This window comes from Dendrobates tinctorius, unplaced genomic scaffold (assembly GCF_039654945.1).
Source record: "Dendrobates tinctorius isolate UK_male_01 unplaced genomic scaffold, ASM3965494v1 ptg000056l, whole genome shotgun sequence".
NCBI classification, from domain to species: domain Eukaryota; kingdom Metazoa; phylum Chordata; class Amphibia; order Anura; family Dendrobatidae; genus Dendrobates; species Dendrobates tinctorius.
The window spans coordinates 11200536-11221860 of NW_027361724.1; the positions used below are offsets into that span (position 1 = coordinate 11200536).

Sequence of the window (21325 nt, forward strand, 5' to 3'; positions counted from 1 at the left end):
GTGGGGCCTCTTTGTTATGCCCAGTTTATCTAGATACAGGGCTTAGACAGCAAACTGAACCTTTTGTCCCAAACTATGTGTTTGCTTTGACCCTCGCCATTGAGAATTTCTGACATCCCTGGATATTTTTTAGCTTTCCTGTGCTGCTAGTGGATTGCATCTGCATATTAAAGGAATAATTTAATATTGGATGTATATTAGGGAGTAGCCGTATAAGGGCTCGTTCAGACGACCGTAGATTTTCTCATTCGAGAGAATTGTGCCGAATATGCAAATGACACTCTAAACAAACTCTGATCACAGTTGGATGAAAGTGTCAGTATAGTGTGATCCAATTCTCTCGAAAGATGTTGAAAAAATTTTCTCCATCTTTCTCCATTGTGTCAGTGCGCGGAAATCAGTCTACACTCAGATGTCATCCGAGTGCAATCTACCATTATGATCTTGCAGCACGGTGGCTCAGTGGATAGCATTGCAGCACTGGAGTCCTGGGTTCGAATCCTACTAAGGACAACATCTGCAAGGAGTTTGTATGTTCTCCCCTTGTTTGCGTGGGTTTCCTTCGGGTACTCCAGTTTCCTCCCACATTATAAAGACATACTGGTAGGGTATTTAGATTGTGAGGCCCATCGGGGACAGCGATGATATGTTAGCACTGTATAAAGATTATTTTTATGCATACAATGTCATCATTTTCATAGTGTTTTGGACTTTGTCATTAATTGACCTCCAAGTGCAGCCCAATAATGTTAATGAACTCATTGACTTGCATGCAGTCTGAATATTGGGTCTAACATTGGTCCGGTTGGGTTCTGATGTTTTGTCAGATCACACTCAGACCGATAATGTGCTCGTCTGGATCTGCCCTAAGTGTGACAATTAGATGATTAGTCATTGTTGTGAACTGCCGGTCCATCCAACAGCTACCAGACACTTATGCAAGGCATTAGTTGGGGGCAAAGTTAGCTTCACTCCTGATTTAAGTCCCTGACAATCCCACATGTTAGAAAATCATTTGTTTTGACTCTGTCTGAAAGTCTTGATGGTTTTCTCTTGCTTCCATGATACTATTAATAGGAATTACTTTTCTCCACTCTTCGTTCATACGCTTTGTTCTGATTTCAGACTCGTTTCTATGGTGGAAAATACAATGTAATCATATAATTATTTCCTGTGAGTGGTTCTACTTTGGCTTTAAGACTTACCATGTTCATGGGGACTAAAAAGCGCAATTCCTCCATTTGGGTTTTTTCTTTGTTTCAACAAGATGATACAGGTCTGTATGATTACAGAGATACCAAACGTGTCATTTTTTATATTTTAATGGCTAAAAAACCTCAAAACTTTGTTAAAAAAAATGTATTTTTAAGGCTTATAACTTTTTTTTTTTACTTTTTTTTTCTGTTGCTGAGCCTGTATGAGGGCTTGTATTTTCCATGGCAGGCATTTGACTTTGTTGGTAACTTTTGGTAACAAATGGGATGCTTTAATATCTTTTCTTTTTGAGAGGGTAGATGCAGTTTACTGTAGAAATTGATCAATTTTACATTTATATAAAGTGGACAATTATGGATTCAGCAAAATCAATTTTTAAATCATGTCTTTACTTTTAGTTGCACAGAAGGGGATGAGTCAAAATGTTATATTTTGCAGATAGGGTTTAACTAGGAATTCTCTAACAGGGCACATGAGGATGGGAGTTCTGAACTCAACAACCACCTTAACCTGCTTCACTATAAATTTAGGACATTTTATTTTTTCATAACTAATTTTGTGATGTTAAGGATTGTCATCATTTACCGTATTTTGCGGATTATAAGACGCACCCCAACTTTTAATGAGAAAAATAGGAAAAAAGGTTTTTTTTTAAAAAAAAAAAAATGGTGGTGCCTCTTATAATCCATGCGTCTGATTGCTTACCTGGGGTGGTGGCTGCAGTGAAGCGGGTTCCAGGGTCGCTGCTCATGGAGGCAAGAGTGGCACGTAGCTGCAGGCCACAGGCTGGGATGAGGGGGCGTTCCGATGTGCGCCGCTGTGGGTGAAAATGGCTGCGGTAATCCGTGGTGCGAGGGGGGGCTTCACCGGCATTTGGTGAAAACACAGAGCCCCCCGCATATCCATTACTGCAATGTGGTGGCCTCCAGGAAAATGGCCACCGGGGCAGTGCATGCTCAGAGTGAGATCTCGGCAATGAGATCTCATCCCGAGATGTCAGAAGACAAGATCTCGGCACCCGAGATCTCTTTGCCGAGATCTCAATCTGAGCATGTGCCGACCTGGCGGCAATTTTCCCGGGGGCCACCGCATCACAGTAATGGATGTGCGGAGGGCTCCGGGAAAATGGCCACTGGGGGCGGTGCATGCTTAGATTGAGATCTTGGCAACAAGATCTCGGGTGCCATGATCTTGTCTCCCAAGATTTCAATCTGAGCATGCCATTTTCCTGGAGGACACCGCAATGTAGTAATGGATATGTGGGGGGCTCCAGGCTTTCACAAAATGTAGCCCCCCTACACCACAGAGCACCGCAGCCATTTTCACCTGCAGTGGCACACATCAGAACAACCCCTTATCCCAGCCTGCGGCCTGCAGCAATGCGCCACTCTTGCCTCCTCCAGCTGCAACCTCGGGACCCTGCTCCACCGCGGCCAATAAGGCATATCCGCATTATAAGACGCACCCCCATTTCCCCCCCAATTTTGGGGTATAAAAAGTGCGTCTTATAATCCGAAAAATACAGTAATTTTCTCCAGAAATTTCTCACTCAGACCTTTATTTCTTGTTTTAAACATATGTGCAGTTACTTTTTCTCTGAAACAATAATTTTTGAAGTACATCAAGAAGGAAGTGGATGTGAGAAGCTGCTGGAAAACTACACAATTAAATTACAAAACTAAATCCAATGATTTCCCCATAAGTTTTTTTTTTATGAGTTGCAAAATGTTTCCGGAAAGCAAGGGGTTGAAATGTCATAGTAAGCAGAACATTAGCACTATTTATAGTGTGAACCTAAAGGGATTGCAGAGCCGAGGAGCAAGAAGGGTAGGCTAATTGTTATAAGATTGGGCTCACACAGGTGACGTTTTTATCAATAATCTCACATACAATTCCAATAGAAAGAATTTTTTCTATAATATTTCTAAAGCATTTTTGCATGAAGTACTATTGTATTTCATAATTATTTCTCTAGAGTCCCTGTTTTGAAAAAAAGGCTGGTCCTGCAAAAAGTAATGTAAACCATGCACTATCCTAGAGTATCACCATATGTTAACCTTATAATTTAACAACAATATGGGTTCATGAGATATCAATCCTGTCAAACTATTGTCCCATATTGCACCAGGGTAAAACTGTGAAATGTCTATCTGGACTATTCAAAGGCTATTGATATAGTGCCACATAAAAGAATGGTACATAAAATTAGAAAACTATGACTAGGGGAAAAATATGTATAGCTAGACTGACAGCAAGCTAAGTGACAGGAAACAAAGAGTGGCTTATTAATGCAACTCACTCTGATTGGGTCACAGTTAACAGTGGGGAACTACAGGGGTCAGCATTGGGCCATCTTCTTAATATATTTATTACTAACCTAGTTGAGGTCATAGAGAATAGAATTTACAGATGATGATAAACTCTGCAAAGTAATAAATACAGAGGATGACAAATTGAAATTGCAAAGGGATATATGTAAGCTGCAGGCTTGGGTGGAGAAATAGCCATTGAAATTTAATGTGGATAAATGTACGGTGATGCACTTATGTGGAAGAAGTAAAATGTGCTTAATGGTAAAACACCCATTAAATTTGTCACTGAAAAAATCTTTGATGAACAAGTAGATAATAAACTTAATTTTAGTGGCCAGTGTCAGTCAGCTGCTGCCAAGTCAAAATATACATGAGATGCAGTAAAAGAGCCATAGATGTTCAAGACAAAGGGGGTGACAAGGAGGCATCCTCTACATCTAGAGGAAAAAAGGTTTAGTCATAATTTGAGTTGAGCGAAACAGGTCGGTCAGATTCAAAAGTCGCCGACTTTCGCCAAAGTCGGGTTTCATGAAACGAAACCAGACCACAGTGTGAAGTCGTCCATGTGGTCGGCAACCCAAGCATCAAAGTCAGATTTCGCCGAATGCTTGCACGTGACTTTTTTCAGCCAATGAGAGAAGCGGAGCGGAGCTGGAGTGGGAGTGGGAGTGGGAGAGAGAGATTTTGCCGCCTCTGGGGTTAAAATTCATGCCAGGTGTGTTTACAGTCCTCCACTCAGTGCCGACTTTTCTCCCCATTGACTTGCATTGGGTTTCGTGTTTCACGACTTTTCCCTATAGTCGGCCGATTTCGTTCGACTCGACTTTTGAGAAAGTCGGGTTTCATGAAACCCGACTCGACCCTAAAAAAGGCAAAGTCGCTCTTCTCTAGTCATAATCACAGATGCAGATTCTTTACTGTAAGAGCAGTGAGACAAAGGGGCTCTCTGCCACATGATGTTGTAATGATTACTTCACTATAAAAGTACAAGGAGGGCCTGGATGCCTTTACTGAAAAAATGTAATATTACTGGTTATGGGTGCTAGATTCTTTGATGGGATATTGATCGAGGGAACTAGTTTGATTGCTTTGTGTAAAGTCAGGAAGTAAATTTCCCCTAATAAGGGGCAATTGACATTTATTGCATGAGTTTCCTCTTCTTCTAGATTAATGTTAGGTTATAGGTTGAGCTTGATGGATTTTGGACTATGTCCCTTTATTCTAGATTCATTTTCCATCTTATAAAATTACTACAAAAAAAATGAAAAACAATCACAAAAAAGTCATTTTTTAAGTGCTTTATAAAATAGAATAAACCTCACAAATCAGCAAATAACATATATACTTATTTTTCCTGTAATGGTATTAATACAATGATCAGATTATTAATGGTGATCTGTAAATAGTGTAAAAAAATTGTGTGATTGATATTTTTTTTCCCTAATAAACCCATAAAAAATGTAATGTTGAGACCGTGGTCACACGTAGGATAAGTGCAACGTTTTTTTCTGCTGCTTTTTTTCTGTACAACACAATGCAATAGCAATCTTCCCTTATTATTGAGTGTTTGTTGCATTTTTTAATGTATTCCCTTCCCTTTTTCAATGCGTTTTTTATGCAAATTTGAAGCAGTTTTTTATGGTACAGAAAAACATTGGAATGTCTGCATGGATTTTCCTTCTTTCTGTTCTTTAAAAGATGGGAGGTATTACCAAATTACAGCAAACCCAAAGAAATTAATACAAAATTAAGGAGGTATAAAATAGTTGGAGAATGCGAGAGAGATGCAGACACAAACTCACAGAGGCTAATGCTACGTTAAAGTGTTTTATCCAATACCAGGGCTGTATTCACAGATACACTGCTCAGTACTGCATTATAATCTCCACTCTACTGCTATTTTTGAGATTGTGCTGCAGAGAGTTAGGAGAGCAAGTGTCCTCCTCTATGTGTGCAGTCTATACCAAGACATCATAGGAGTTAATATCCACCCCATAGCAGAGGGACAGCTGACAATTTAAGATGGAGTCTTGTGTATGCAAATTGACTGGGGAATACAGGAAAATCGTGACAAAATCACACAGGAGACTTTTCTACTTTGACTGGACAGCCCCTTTTATAAACTACAGCCACTTCTATTTCTTTAAAAAAGCAAGGCTATTTCTTTAAGAACTGTATGAAATAGCAGCAAATACAAACGGAGTTTTTGCTATCAATTTGGAGAGAAAAAACTCTGTCTCATTCATGAATACATACAAGATACATACAAATCTACCAGTAATTGAATGGAGCGTTAACTAGAAAAAGCTGACTTAGGCTATATTTATACCTTAGCATGTGATATTCCATTTACATCAATTCTTCAATCAGTATTCGCAACAGCATAGAATGATTCGTCAGCAGATCCTATAGATTTCTAGGGTATATGCATCATTTAAGAAAATGGGGAAAAAATACCAGTGTGCGGAGCCCAAAACTAAAAGAATTACACAAATTGAGGTACAATGTTATTTTTATATACACAAGATAAATAGGTGATTATAATTTACAAACTTTGAGAAATAGAACAAATACAGTTACAATGAGATTGGTGATATGTAACGCTGCCCTCTAGTGTGGAAATATTTCTTACGTTTCTTATGTGCCCTTGTCTCTTTGAGCATGTGGTAATGATGAGTGATGGAATTGAAAGTGCTTCGCACTATTCATTGCAGCATAATAGTTGTTTTTATAGGTTGCCATCAAAAAGCATGTGCATATCTTATTTACTTAAATGAATTTGTTTTAAAAAATATATATACTGCATATTAATTTAATATGCGTCAGGTCTTTGGATGATTTCATTTATGCATACATATTTCTTGTTACAGATGTGGCAATTGGGGCACCACATGAGGAAAATATGAATGGAGCCATATATATTTATAACGGGCGAGAAAAGGGCATTACACCTTCTTTTACCCAGGTATTTGTATTCTTCATCATTTTTTTAATTCAGGGAGCATTTTTACTGATTTTACCTGAAGATTCCCATCCTCACAAAAGTCCTTTACTCAAACACAAAACAGTATGTATAAAACTTTCATACTGCTTCCATCTTAGGGCACAGGTTCCTAAATATTGCACTTTGAAAAGTGAACCTGGTATCGTGCAAGCTCATTCTGATCTGGGAATTAATATTCTAGCACGATCTGAACTCTAGCTGTAATTCTGTCCATGTCTTTCCAATGTCCTCAGCAGTAGAGATGGTCGAACCCAAACAGTAAAGTTCGGCGTCCATACCGAACACCTACTGTTTGGGCACAGACACCGAGCACGGACTTTTAACCAGGAAGTCCAAGTTACTGGTCTGGTTCGGTCCCCTGAAAACTGGGTGTTTGTCGCACTTTCATGTGCATGACAGCACGGCAAACATCGCTTCTGATCAGCAGTGAAATCATCTCCGCTGGTCAGAGTCGCAGTTCCCATGCTGTGAAAAGACAGCGTGATCGGAAGTATAAAGTCCATCTCCGGTCACTAGTGTCAGCGGATGGGACTACTGCTCCCATCAGCCGACACCTGCTGCCGCTAATAACAGCGAGAGCAGGAGTAGCCGACGGGTGTATTCATCAGCCGACTCCTGCATTGTAAATAAATAATTTTAAAAAACGGCGTGGTTTCAAATGTATTTTTAATATCCAACCAGACAAAACTCACAGCTGGGGTCTGCAACCCTCACCTGTCAGCTTCAGCAAGGCTAGTTATCAAGAATAGAGGGGTCCCCATGCCATATTTTTTATTTATCTAAATAGTTTAAGAAAACGGCGTGGGGTCCCACCCATTTTTTACAACCGACCTTGCAAAAGCAGACAGCTGGGGTCTGATATTCTCAGGCTTGTAAGGGGCCATGGATATTGCCTCCCAGCCTAAAAATATTATTTATTAATATTTTTATTATATTATTAATAATATTATTTAGCTCAAATAAAAGACTTTATTCTGGCTGTGTGTTTATTTACCATACAGCTATAGGATTAGTAATAGATAGGTGTCTTATAGACGCCTCTCCATTTCTAATCCATGGGCTTGAGTCACTGGAAAAGACAAAGGTGACAACAACCCCACAAATATGAACCCCACTTGCCACCACTACAGGGCAAGTGGGAAGAGCCGGTCAAAGCACCAGAATTGACGTATCTTATAGATGCGCCTTTTCTGGATGGTTGCGGGCTGCTATTTTTAGGCTGGAGGGGGCCAATATCCATGGCCCCTTACCAGCCTGAGAATACCAGCCTCCAGCTGTCTGCTTTAGCAAGGCTGGTTGTCAAAAATGAGGGGCACCCCACACCATTTTTTTAATTAAATAATTAAAAAATACGGCATGGGGACCCCTCAATTCTTGATAACCAGCCTTGCTGTAGCTAACAGCTGAGGGTTGCAGCCCCCAGCTGTGAGTTTTGCCTGGCTGGTTCTAAAAATACATTTGAAACCACGCCTTTTTTTAAAATTATTTATTTACAATGAAGGAGTCGGCTGATGAATCCTCTCACCAGTCGATCCTGCTGTCACTGTTATTAGCTGCAGAAGGTGAAATTTATACCTCTGATCACAGCTGCGCTCACGCTGTCTTTTGACAGCGTGGGAACCCCGGCGGGGATGATTTCACCGCCGATCAGAAGCGGTGTTTACCGCGCTGTTATGCACATACTCAGGATGTCTGTGCAGTACATGAACAATTCATTGACTTTAGTGGACACCTTGCAATGTTTCATCCTACTTTGCATATGCTACAAGGTCATGACACAAATTACAGCTGATTGCTTGAGTTCCCAGGACACCCTGTGATCAATCTTCCCTGTTAATATAAAAGTATTGTTAAAACTGGATAACCCATTTAGTCATGACAATTTTTAACTCTTTTTTTTACTCTGTGAAGAGATGAAATTCTAATTCCCATGCGGCTCACATGTCGTAATATATTTCCCTTTAAGAATTAACCTTTGATTGTGTTTTCCTTTTGCGTTTGCTTTAAACATTGACTATGAAAAAAAATTGCAACCGTAAGTTAAACAGTAGTAGTAATTACCATGTGAGGTAGAAATGCCATCAAGAGTTCATGTAACACAACTACGAAACTGAAAAGGGCAAATCTTGTAAATGCCTAATGCAAATCAGAGGCCCCCATTGTTGTACAACCTTTATAATGCCACTGTCATTTTATGTGGCATAGACGTATTTTTCCCTCCACAGTTATTGGGAAGTGACGCAAACTTGATTCCTGTCTATAATCTCATCGCTAGGCAAGAATGGAGCATCGTTTAGTCACAGCACAGAATACCGATCATACATGTATTTTAGTACTTTTATTACCTTTTAGTAATCACAACATCTACTATGATAGGACTGATTGTAATCTGCATGTTATGGTGTTTTTACAGAGAATACGGGGACAGAACTTTGGCTACTCGTTAAGCACATTTGGACAATCTATATCCACTGGATTAGATGCAGATGGAAATGGATATCAAGGTGATTAACATACAGTAAATGTTACAAAGCAAATCGCTAGCTAAATGCATTTATTCTACAATCACTGCTTTAGGTTGTAGCTACTTCATAAGGAAGAGTCAGAGGGCCGTATAGCTTGAACGAGGATCGCAACGCAATGCTCGGACTGGCCGGTGGCACTCCCAACCTGAGCGTTACAGCCTGTATTTCTATCATGCTCGAGTGAGGAGAGCCAGGGGCCAGTCCAAGAATAGAGTGGCGATCCTCATCCTAATTAAACGGCCATCTGACTCTTCCCTAAAAGTAACAGTTTTTCTGCCCTACCCCTAGATCCACAGTAAATACCCTGCCCAAGGAATAGTAGCATGTTGCCCGCTATCCCCTGCAAAGAACATCCATGGGTCTTAAAACAGATAGCTCACTGTGTCCATACCCAACAATGAGCCATGCCCTCCCTGAAATGTCATTATGGGGCATTTGGGAAGTCCTATTGTATCATTGACCATGAGCCCCTCCACTGACTTGAAGATGCAAAGTTTTACAATTCATGGTAAAATGAACCAAAAAGATAGCCTGACTGTGTCCTATAGTATAATTCAGTCCGTCTTGCCATGTAATGGGTCTACAGTCAATAGTCGTGATTTGCGGCTTATCATAGGAAAGAAAATTTGCCGAGATCTCAGTGAACAAGGGCTTTTGCCAGAAACGCGTTGAGATGTATCCCCAACCTGTATGATCTTTTATATAAATTGAAATAAATTGAGTATTTTATTTATTTTGGGACTCGACAAATTTTCTTTCCTTTTACAATTCATCTCTGCATTGTTCCAGCCTTTTTCACTTTTATCTCAGATGGCAACAAAATAGCCCTGCCCCTGAGAAAATAATATAGTAAGATCTGCATTTGTTCTTAAAAGGCTTCTTGGTAAAGATAATAAACAAATTATCAAACATCAACTTTTTACATGTTTTGGACATCAGAGGGTCCGTGGCAAGCTACAGACATGGTTTCGAGCATTGCACACAGGAGCAGTCACCGAAATCTTAGATCCTTCAATCATTGAGACATGTCAGAAGATTTTATGCTGGATTTCCTTTATTAAGCATTATTCCTTGAACGGATCATTAGAGAAAATTCCTGTGTACAGTAAAACAAGCCTCATACATCACTCTGACATTGTGGTAGCAGGAGAAGTACTGTATCCTACCCGGGCAATAACACATAAATAATGTGCCCTTCATTGTTTGTATATTAACACACAAAAGACTTAGGCTATGTGCACACGCTGCGGTTTTTGCTGCGGTTCCGCTGCGGTTTTGGCCCTGCGGAACCGCAGCAGTTCCGCAGACATGGTACTTTACCATGTAACCCTATGGGTTTTCAAAACTGCAGTGCTCACGCTGCGTTTTTTTCCGCGCGGTTTTGCTGCGGTTTTTTTTCCGCAGCATGTCAATTATTTCTGCGGATTCTGCTGCGGTTTCACACCTTTAACATAGTAGAAGTGTGAAACCGCAGGGCAAAACCGCAGGCCAAAACGCAGCAAAACCGCAGGTCACTTTACCTGCGGTTTTACCTGCGTTTCCGCCCGGAAAAAAACGCAGCGGAATCCGCAGCGTGTGCACATAGCCTTAGACTAAACCATTGAGTGGGACAATAAATGATCTGTAAATGTAGCACACAAACTAATAATATTTGTGATGGGCAGGACTGGTCATAAGTCTCCCAAACACATTAAATGACTGTTGGCCGACGGCCATCTCAACTGACTCTCCCATATACAGGAGAGCTTGTTTGTACGAACGCTCTTGTGTTCTCCGTAAGAGAGCCACCGACTAAAACATCAGATGGTGGCTTATCTTTGCAAGGAAAATGTGATCATCATTCCGAAATCAGACATACCTGATTGACATCTCCCCCGACCATGAAATGGCTGATGCCACATACACATTAGACTGCGGTTTAAACCCATCGATATCAGCTATTTTGGCCAATATTTGTCTAATTTGTATAGGGGCCTTTAGGGGTTGTGTGACTTTTGTCACATGTTTTATCACAATCCTATCAATGCTAACTAATGGTTGAAAAAATGAGGATGATTGACCACATGGAGATCAACATCCGACACTGCGGAGACAACATCACGTGTTTCTCAACACAGTGATTCTAGAGCACTGCCCCCATCCCTTATGGAAAATATGTAAAACATGCAAAAAACAGAAGCCGCGGAGACACCATCACATGTTTCTCAACGCAAGCAATGACTAGCCAGGTCTTTCACCGGGAAGGAACAGCCACGGGAAGGGCAGTCTCCAATGAAGGAAACCACCTATGCCAAAACATGGTATCCATCCACAGACAGCTGTTTCGGGGTATTGCCCCTCATCAGTGTGGAGTAGGAAACTGGCTAGTAGGAGCAATGCCTAGTAAAAGACCATGAAAAAATGAGGATGATTGACCTCATGGAGATCAACATCCGACACTGCGGAGACACCATCACGTGTTTCTCAACGCAGTGATTCTAGAGCACTGCCCCCATCCCTTATGGGAAATATGTAAAACATGCAAAAAACAGAAGCCGCAGAGACACCATCACATGTTTCTCAACGCAAGCAATGACTAGCCAGGTCTTTCACCGGGAAGGAACAACCACAGGAAGGGCAGTCTCCAATGAAGGAAACCACCTATGCCAAAACATGGTATCCATCCACAGACAGCTGTTTCGGGGTATTGCCCCTCATCAGTGTGGAGTAGGAAACTGGCTAGTAGGAGCAATGCCTAGTAAAAGACCATGAAAAAATTAGGATGATTAACCTCATGGAGATCAACATCCGACACTGCGGAGACACCATCACGTGTTTCTCAACGCAGTGATTCTAGAGCACTGCCCCCATCCCTTATGGGAAATATGTAACACATGCAAAAAACAGAAGCCGCGGAGACACCATCACATGTTTCTCAACGCAAGCAATGACTAGCCAGGTCTTTCACCGGGAAGGAACAAACACGGGAAGGGCAGTCTCCAATGAAGGAAACCACCTATGCCAAAACATGGTATCCATCCACAGACAGCTGTTTCGGGGTATTGCCCCTCATCAGTGTGGAGTAGGAAACTGGCTAGTAGGAGCAATGCCTAGTAAAAGACCATGAAAAAATGAGGATGATTGACCTCATGGAGATCAACATCCGACACTGCGGAGACACCATCACGTGTTTCTCAACGCAGTGATTCTAGAGCACTGCCCCATCCCTTATGGGAAATATGCAAAACATGCAAAAAACAGAAGCCGCGGAGACACCATCACATGTTTCTCAACGCAAGCAATGACTAGCCAGGTCTTTCACCGGGAAGGAACAACCACGGGAAGGGCAGTCTCCAATGAAGGAAACCACCTATGCCAAAACATGGTATTCATCCACAGACAGCTGTTTCGGGGTATTGCCCCTCATCAGTGTGGAGTAGGAAACTGGCTAGTAGGAGCAATGCCTAGTAAAAGACCATGAAAAAATAAGGATGATTGACCTCATGGAGATCAACATCCGACACTGCGGAGACACCATCACGTGTTTCTCAACGCAGTGATTCTAGAGCACTGCCCCCATCCCTTATGGGAAATATGTAAAACATGCAAAAAACAGAAGCCGCAGAGACACCATCACATGTTTCTCAACGCAAGCAATGACTAGCCAGGTCTTTCACCGGGAAGGAACAGCCACGGGAAGGGCAGTCTCCAATGAAGGAAACCACCTATGCCAAAACATGGTATCCATCCACAGACAGCTGTTTCGGGGTATTGCCCCTCATCAGTGTGGAGTAGGAAACTGGCTAGTAGGAGCAATGCCTAGTAAAAGACCATGAAAAAATGAGGATGATTGACCTCATGGAGATCAACATCCGACACTGCGGAGACACCATCACGTGTTTCTCAATGCAGTGATTCTAGAGCACTGCCCCCATCCCTTATGGGAAATATGTAAAACATGCAAAAAACAGAAGCCGCGGAGACACCATCACATGTTTCTCAACGCAAGCAATGACTAGCCAGGTCTTTCACCGGGAAGGAACAACCACGGGAAGGGCAGTCTCCAATGAAGGAAACCACCTATGCCAAAACATGGTATCCATCCACAGACAGCTGTTTCGGGGTATTGCCCCTCATCAGTGTGGAGTAGGAAACTGGCTAGTAGGAGCAATTCCTAGTAAAAGACCATGAAAAAATGAGGATGATTGACCTCATGGAGATCAACATCCGACACTGCGGAGACACCATCACGTGTTTCTCAACGCAGTGATTCTAGAGCACTGCCCCCATCCCTTATGGGAAATATGCATTGCTTGCGTTGAGAAACATGTGATGGTGTCTCCGCGGCTTCTGTTTTTTGCATGTTTTACATATTTCCCATAAGGGATGGGGGCAGTGCTCTAGAATCACTGCGTTGAGAAACACGTGATGGTGTCTCCGCAGTGTCGGATGTTGATCTCCATGAGGTTAATCATCCTCATTTTTTCATGGTCTTTTACTAGGCATTGCTCCTACTAGCCAGTTTCCTACGCCACACTGATGAGGGGCAATACCCCGAAACAGCTGTCTTTGGATGGATACCATGTTTTGGCATATGTGGTTTTCTTCATTGGAGACTGCCCTTCCCGTGGTTGTTCCTTCCCGGTGAAAGACCTGGCTAGTCATTGCTTGCGTTGAGAAACATGTGATGGTGTCTCCGCGGCTTCTGTTTTTTGCATGCTAACTAATGGTTGTCTGAGCAATGTTCTGTCGTGCTAAATGTACTTGGGCAAATCAGCAAGATCCACTGCTGGCAACTCTCTTGACAATTGCCGATCATTTATGTCTCAGATGTGCAGAGTGAGAGACAAGTCCGGAGATTCTGCAGGCCATGGTAGCACGGTTAGGCCACACAGGCTACTCAGAGGACACGAGCAACATGTGGCCTGGTGTTGTCATGTTGAAAAAGGGTTTTTGTAATACTATGGAAAAATGGCAATAGTACTGGAGCCACAACCAAATCAATGTAACGCACAACTGTTAGTGTACCTGGAATGAAGAATAGGCGGTCCAGCTACCGTATATTATACCACCATTATGCTATCATACATTATTCCTGCACATACGCGATACTGAATAAGTGGAAAATGTTTTTTAAATGTTTTTTCCATTTTTTCACCATTTGCATATCATTATCTATCCATCCGGTGATTTTCACACTTAGGCCACATTCACACGTTCAGTATTTTACACCAGTATTGACATACATATACTGATGTAAAATACTGACCAAATACTGAACGTGCGCATGTGGCCTTACACAACTTTTCATTCTTGTGTTGCAATTTCAATGTTGAGGAGGGTATGAAACTAATATCTACTCATTTTGTTTATGAAGCAGTTACTTAATCACTCTTAGGCTATGTTCACACATTCAGTATTTGGTCAGTATTTTATATCTGTATTTGTAAGCCAGAACCAGGAGTACATACAGAAGTGGTGACAGGTTTTTATTATGCTTTTCCTCTGATTGTTCCACTCCTGGTTTTGGCTCACAAATACTGATGTAAAATTCTGACCAAATACTGAGCGTGGAAAGATGGCCTAAATATGGAGCTGTTATGTGGTTCGGTCACCCAATGTATAGAGCTGTTATTTAGTTACTTCAATTGCTTTACTTGAGCACATTGTGGTGATTTACGAGCGTACATGTACTACTGCTACTTAACCTTACAAAGTATTATTATTTCTGGGACTGTATACACTGTTAGGGCTTGTTCTCACGACCGTACATTCTCTCATCCGAGTGAATCGGGTTGATTATGGAATGACACTCCAATTAAACTCTGATCAGAGTTTTTTTAGCGTGTCAGCATAGTGTGCTCCAATTGTCTCGGATGAGAGAATGGTAACACAGGTGAGGAGAAGATGGAGGACAAGATTTCTCCATCTTCTTCAATCTCGGAGTCCACAGAAATTGGACATCACACCCGAGTGCAGTCCGATGATTTCCCACATACCCATAGACTTAAATGGGAGAGTGCGATCCGATTTGCGGAGCCACTTGCACCATGCTGTGATTTGTTTTCCCATGCCGAATCGGCATGAGAGAAATAACTCTGATCAGCACTGCCCAGTAGTATAACATTGGTCTGAGTACTGTTCGATAAAACCTCGGATAGCACTCGGCCGATGTATACGCTCATGTGAACGAGCCCTTACTTTGCTAACATCTTTGTATTATTTGCTGAATGTATTGCACTGTTATTTGGACACCAGACTAATATAATACTAATATATAAGGTACTGTGTGACATGGATTGTACAATGTGTGACAATACATCATATAAGGGAGTGTTCTCACAGAAGGTATTGCAAAATCTGATTCCTTTTTTTTGACTTTCAGACTTTGAAAAACAAAAGCTGCAATCCTACAATGTATATAGTCTATAACTGTTGACGGCCATCGCTGTATAATTTATTGCCTATTCATATGTATTTCCTCTGCAGATCTTGCAGTTGGTGCTTTTCTCTCTGACTCTGCGGTTCTACTGAGGTGAGGCTTAATTATTTTATTGTAGGCTGATTTCACACAACTGTAACGTGGCTGCACTTTACTGTACATTACATATTACAGTATCAAAGCTATTTCCAGAAACAGTGCCCCTGTTTTCCACTGGTTTTGTTCAGAATTGAATTTGGTGTGGATCTAAACTTTTTTATTATTATTTAATTATTATTATTTTTAATAGACTGAAATTAAATTAATATGATTTCAAATTCACGTTTTTCTTTCTTATCTTAGAACAAGACCAGTTATAACTCTTGATGCCTCCTTAAAGCTGCCAAGTTCTGTGAATCGGACGAGATATGAATGTGTGGAACAAGGGCATCCAGCAGTGTGTATGAATGTTACAATCTGCTTTAGGTATCAAGGAAAGGGAGTGCCTGGTCATATTGGTAAGATACTTTGTCCTTGGACAGTGATCTGAGCTTGAGATTGTGGCTCTGGAACCCTAAGAGCAGAGCTTTGCAGCCCTGTCTTGAATGGAGATGAGTACCTACCTGTCTGTTCTGCCATGCAACATTTTCTCTCGGCTTGGGTAGTACTTCTGGTGCTTCCTTTAACCTCATGTCAGCAAAGCAGCTTCTTCTCTTCCAGTCTTTTTTGCCTTTAGGTTGCAAAGGCTGACATGCAGATTGACAGCTGACTCCCCGCAGTTAGACAGTGTAAGCCAGCTGTCAGTCAGCATGACGTCGGCAGTGACATCACAGGAAGCAGAAGAGTACCCGTCAGGAACCATCCGCGACTGCGCTAAGCCAGAAGAAATCATGGCAGGACAGTAGAAGATGGTAGTTAGCAACTACTTGCTGACAAGTTCTTAGCTCCATAGGCAAAAAACAAAAGGTCCGTGTAACATCTTAGGCGGGGTTTACACTTGCGTTTTGCTGGTCTGCGTATGGCTGCGTACTTCCTCCCTTAAGCTCCGCCTACGCTTCACCAACTTCCGCATGCGTACTGCATTGTCCTGCGTACCTATCTTTAACATTGGGTACGCAGGGACATGCGCTGTATGTGGATGCGTCCTCAGGTGGCGTTTTGTCGTGCCCATCAAACGCAACATGCTGCATTTCTGTGCGTTCGGTGGGCACGTCATAACGCCTCATGAGGACACATCCACACACAACACATGTCTGTTATGAAAGGGAAGGAGGAGAGCAAGCCCAAGCTAAGCCACAGAAAACCAGAGAGGTTGGTAACTAAGCGGATTGCAGACCCCTGATCCTATCAACACAACTAGCAGTAGCCGTGAAGCATACCTACGATGATCCTAGACGCCTCGGCACAGCCGGAGAGCTAACTAAGCCTAAAGCAAGAAAGGGGAAATCTAAACTGCCCCAGAGCAGACCCCAAAGGAATAGATAGCCCCCAAACATATATTGTCGGTGAGACAAAGTGAAAACACAAACGCAGGCAGGAAAATAGACTGAGCAAATGATGGGGCCCACACTAACTAGACAGGACTGGAAAGGAAAGACGCTGTCTACAATCAAGCAAAAAACCCTGCAAAAAGTCCAACACGTCTAATGCAAAAAACACTGAAGTCGCACGACTTCGCCCACTATATTAGCACTCTGGTATATTCTGAAACCAGAGCAAAAAGAGGCCAACCTAATAAGGGACAAAAACAAACTGGCACAAGCAGTAACATATGGACGGTGATTCAGCACAGCCCCAGTCGGAGCTGGCTGACCCACACAAAACTGAAATAGACAAAACCAGATCAAATGCCAACAGAATAGCAAATGAACACTTTGCTGAACATGCAGGGACTGAGCTGAAAACATCAGACCTCAGGAGGCAGAAGAAAATCCCCAGCAGGGATAGAGGGAGTTGGCTGTCTTAAATCCCAATTTGAAACCCCAGATCTCCAATCGTCATCCTCATTATCAGGTGGCAAGCCTCTGTTAATCAGATCAGCTCCATTACCTCCAGTAACCACCAGAGGGAGCCCAGAAAGAGAACTCGCAATCCCTCTGTCAATCTGACCAGTTCCACTACCTTCAGTAATAACCAGAGGGAGGCCAGAAAGCGAATTCACAACACATGTCCCTGCGTACCCAATGTTAAAGATAGGTACACAGGACAACGCAGGACGCATGTGGAAGTATGCGGAGCGTAGGTGGAGATTAAGGGAGAAAGTACGCAGCCATACGCAGACCAGCCAAACGCAAGTGTGAACCCGGCCTTAAAGAGAATCTGTCATCAGAGTCATGCATTTTAAGCTAAAAGTATGACCATCATGGCTCTATTATACTAATTTAATACATACACTACCATTCAAAAGTTTGGGGTCACCCAGACAATTTAGTGCTTTCCATGAAAATTCATACTTTTATTAATCAAATGAGTTGCCAAATGAATTTAAAATCAAGTCCAGACATTGACAAGGTTCGAAAAAAAGATTCTTATTTGAAATAATAATTTTCTCCTTCAAACTTTGCTTTTGTCAAGGAATGCTCCCTTTGCAGCAATTACAGCATTGCAGACCTTTGGCATTCTAGCAGTTTATTTGCTGAGGTAATCTGGAGAAATTTCACCCCTTGCTTCCATAAGCCCCTCCCACAAGTTGGATTGGCTTGGTGGGCTCTTTTTGCGTACCATACGGTCAAGCTGCTCCCACAACAGCTCAATGGGGTTGAGATCTGGTGACTGTGCTGGCAACTCCATTACAGATAGAATACCAACTGCCTGCTTCTTCCCTAAATAGTTCTTGCATAATTTGGAGGTGTGCTTTGGGTCATTGTCCTGTTATAGGATGAAATTTGCTCCAATCAAGCGCTGTCCACAGCGTATGGCATGGCGTTGCAAAATATTCCATATTCAAAATTTTACCTTGTACAAATCTTCCACTTTACCAGCACCAAAGCAACCCCAAACCATCACATTACCTCCACCATGCTTGACAGATGGCGTCAGGCACTCTTCCAGCATCTTTTCAGTTGTTCTGCGTCTCACAAATGTTCTTCTGTGTGATCCAAACACCTCAAACTTGGATTCATCTGTCCATAACACTTTTTCCAATCTTCCTCTGTCCAATACCTGTGTTTTTTTGCCCATATTAATCTTTTCCTTTTATTAGCCAGTCTCAGATATGGCTTTTTCTTTGCCACTCTGCCTTGAAGGCCAGAATCCCGGAGTGGCCTCTTCACTGTGGACATTGACACTGGCGTTTTGCATGTACTCTTTAATGAAGCTACTAGGTTGAGGACCTGTGAGGCGTCGATTTCTCAAACTACAGACTCTAATGTACTTGTCTTGTTGCTCAGTTGTGCAGCAGGGCCTCCCACTTCTCTTTCTACTCTGGTTAGAGCCTGTTTGTGCTCTCCCCTGAAGGGAGTAGTAGAAACAGTTGTAGGAAATCTTCAGTTTCTTGGCAATTTCTAGCATGGAATAGCCTTCATTTCTAAGAACAAGAATAGACTGTTGAGTTTCATATGAAAGTTGTTTTTTCTGGCCATTTTGAGAGTTTACTGGAAGCAACAAATGTAATGCTCCAGATTCTCAACTAGCTCAAAGGAAGGTCAGGTGTTGTGAGTTCATTTTCTGGTCTACCAGTTGTGAGTTCTCCTTCCAGGCTCCCTCTGGTGGTAACAGGAAGTAGTGAGGCTGATTTAATCAGTAGAGATCTGCCACCTGATAATGAGGATGACGATTGGACCTCAGGAATCTCAGATTGGATTTAAGACAGCAGATGCCCTACTCTGGTGCTGGTGATTCCTTCTGCTTGTCAGGTCTTGGTTCTCAGCTCTGTTCCAGTCAGCTCAAACTAAGTTTCTCTGCTAATGTTCACACTTGATTTTGTTGTTCTATTCAGTTTTTTGTGTGGTCAGCCAGCCCCGGCTGGGGCTGTGCTGAATTTCCACTCTTATTTATCTGTATTTGCCAATTTGCTTTTTGTCCCTTATTAGATTGGCCTCTTTTTGCTCTGTCTCACAATATTTCAGAGTGCTGATGTAGTGGGAGAAGTCTAGTGACTTCAGGGTTAATTTTGTTATCAGAAGTGTTGGACATTATTTTGTAGGGTTTTGGGCAGATTGCAGACAGTGTTTTTACTTTCCTCTCCTTTCTAGTTAGTTTGGGCCCCATCGCTTGCTCAGCCTATTTTCCTGCCTGTGTTTGTGTTTTCATCTTGTTTCACTGTCAATACATCTGTGGGGGCTGTCTATTCCTTTGGGGTCTTCTCTGGGGCAGTTAGTTTTCCCCTTTTCTTGCTTTAGGCTTATTTAGTCCTCCGGCCGTGACGAGGCGTCTAGGTTCATCGTAGGTATGCTCCACGGCTGCTGCTAGTTGTGTGGTTAGGATCAGGGATCTGTAATCTGCATAGTTACCAACCTCTCTGGTTTTTCTGGGCTTAGCATGTTTAGGTTTTTTCCTCCTCGGTGACCCATTCATAACAGTCAAGTTTATAGCTTCTCTAATCAGCCAAACTGTTTTCAGCTGTGCTGACATACTTACACAAGGGTTTTCAAGGGTATTCTAACCATCCTTTAGCCTTCTTACACAGTTAGCAATCACAAAGTACCATGAGAACACTGAAGTGATGGTTGCTGGAAATTGGCCTCTATACACCTATGAAGATATTGCATTGCAAACCAGATGTTTGCAGATAGAATAGTCATTTACCACATTAACAATGTATAGAGTGTATTTCTGAATCATTTAATGCTAGCTTCAATGGCAAAAAATTTGCTTTTCTTTCAAAAATAAGGAAATTTCTAAGTGACCCTAAACTTTTGAACGGTAGTGTATATTCAGTGAACAAATCTGCAGCCTGGTTGTTTTAAAATAATCATTTGAAGTTTTGGTCTTCATGCACTGGAGCAGGAAAGTGGTAGGGTCTTCGGCTGTTCCACACCCCTCCACTGCCTCTGGAGTCTTTATCGCCTTCCTTACTTAAATTTTGTAGATTGATCTCAGAGTTGGCTTCAGTAAAATGGTGCCGGTAGTGGTGTATGTACAGTATGACATCTCAGCTCATCATTTAACAGAGATCTTAATCTGTGCATGCACTACCACCGGTTCCATTTATTGTAAACTGACTGGAGATCAAGAAACACAAGTGATGCATGTAGCTAGAATGGCGCAGGGACAAACTTTAAATAAGCAAGAGGATAACTATACCAGAGGCAGTGGAGGGGCCGTGGCAGAGCCAAAGACCCTACCCACAGCCCTGCCTTGATGCACGGAGACCAAACCATCTAGTGATGATTTTAAAACAACCAGGATGAATATTTGGTATTGGGACTGTCGAATACAGAACTCAGATATTTCCATCAGTTCCATAGGCAATCAGTGAAGTAGAGATCGAGCAGGTTCACATTAGCTCCATTTAAGAAAAGGCTGCAATACCCTTCTATCAGGTATCCCAGAAGCTTTATCTAGAGATCACTGGGGGTACCAGTCATCAGACATCCAACATTCAGCAGGTTATACCCTAACTTAGCCAGCTGCCAGCAGTACTGAGCAGTGTAGCAGTGAATACAACTGTAGGATAAGCTACCATCTGCACAACGTAATTCTTTGCCTCTCATTCTGCTTCTCTCACCTCTCCAAAGGGGATATTAGGATGTGTAACCTTACACCTCACTGCGCTGTCAGTTCAATTTTTGTCAAAGATGGGCCTAAGTTATTTTTTTCAGAATGAATATTAACCCCTTTCCTACATTGAAACATGATCGCGGTGTAACAGGGATTAAAGGAAGCATCGGCAGGGAGGGGGCTCCCTCCGTGCTTCCCTGCGACCCCC

General features: G+C 42.2%; 1 protein-coding gene across 1 annotated transcript in view; it reads left to right on the top strand.

The window, feature by feature from the left end:
• Nucleotides 1-21325, top strand: part of ITGA4 (integrin subunit alpha 4) — a 238913-nt gene that overhangs the window by 126782 nt on the left and 90806 nt on the right. Inside the window, exons 11-14 of the mRNA XM_073577489.1 lie at nt 6398-6492; nt 8945-9035; nt 15525-15570; nt 15820-15974. Of these exons, the coding sequence (XP_073433590.1) occupies nt 6398-6492; nt 8945-9035; nt 15525-15570; nt 15820-15974 (387 nt within the window). The remainder of the gene's footprint in view (nt 1-6397; nt 6493-8944; nt 9036-15524; nt 15571-15819; nt 15975-21325) is intronic.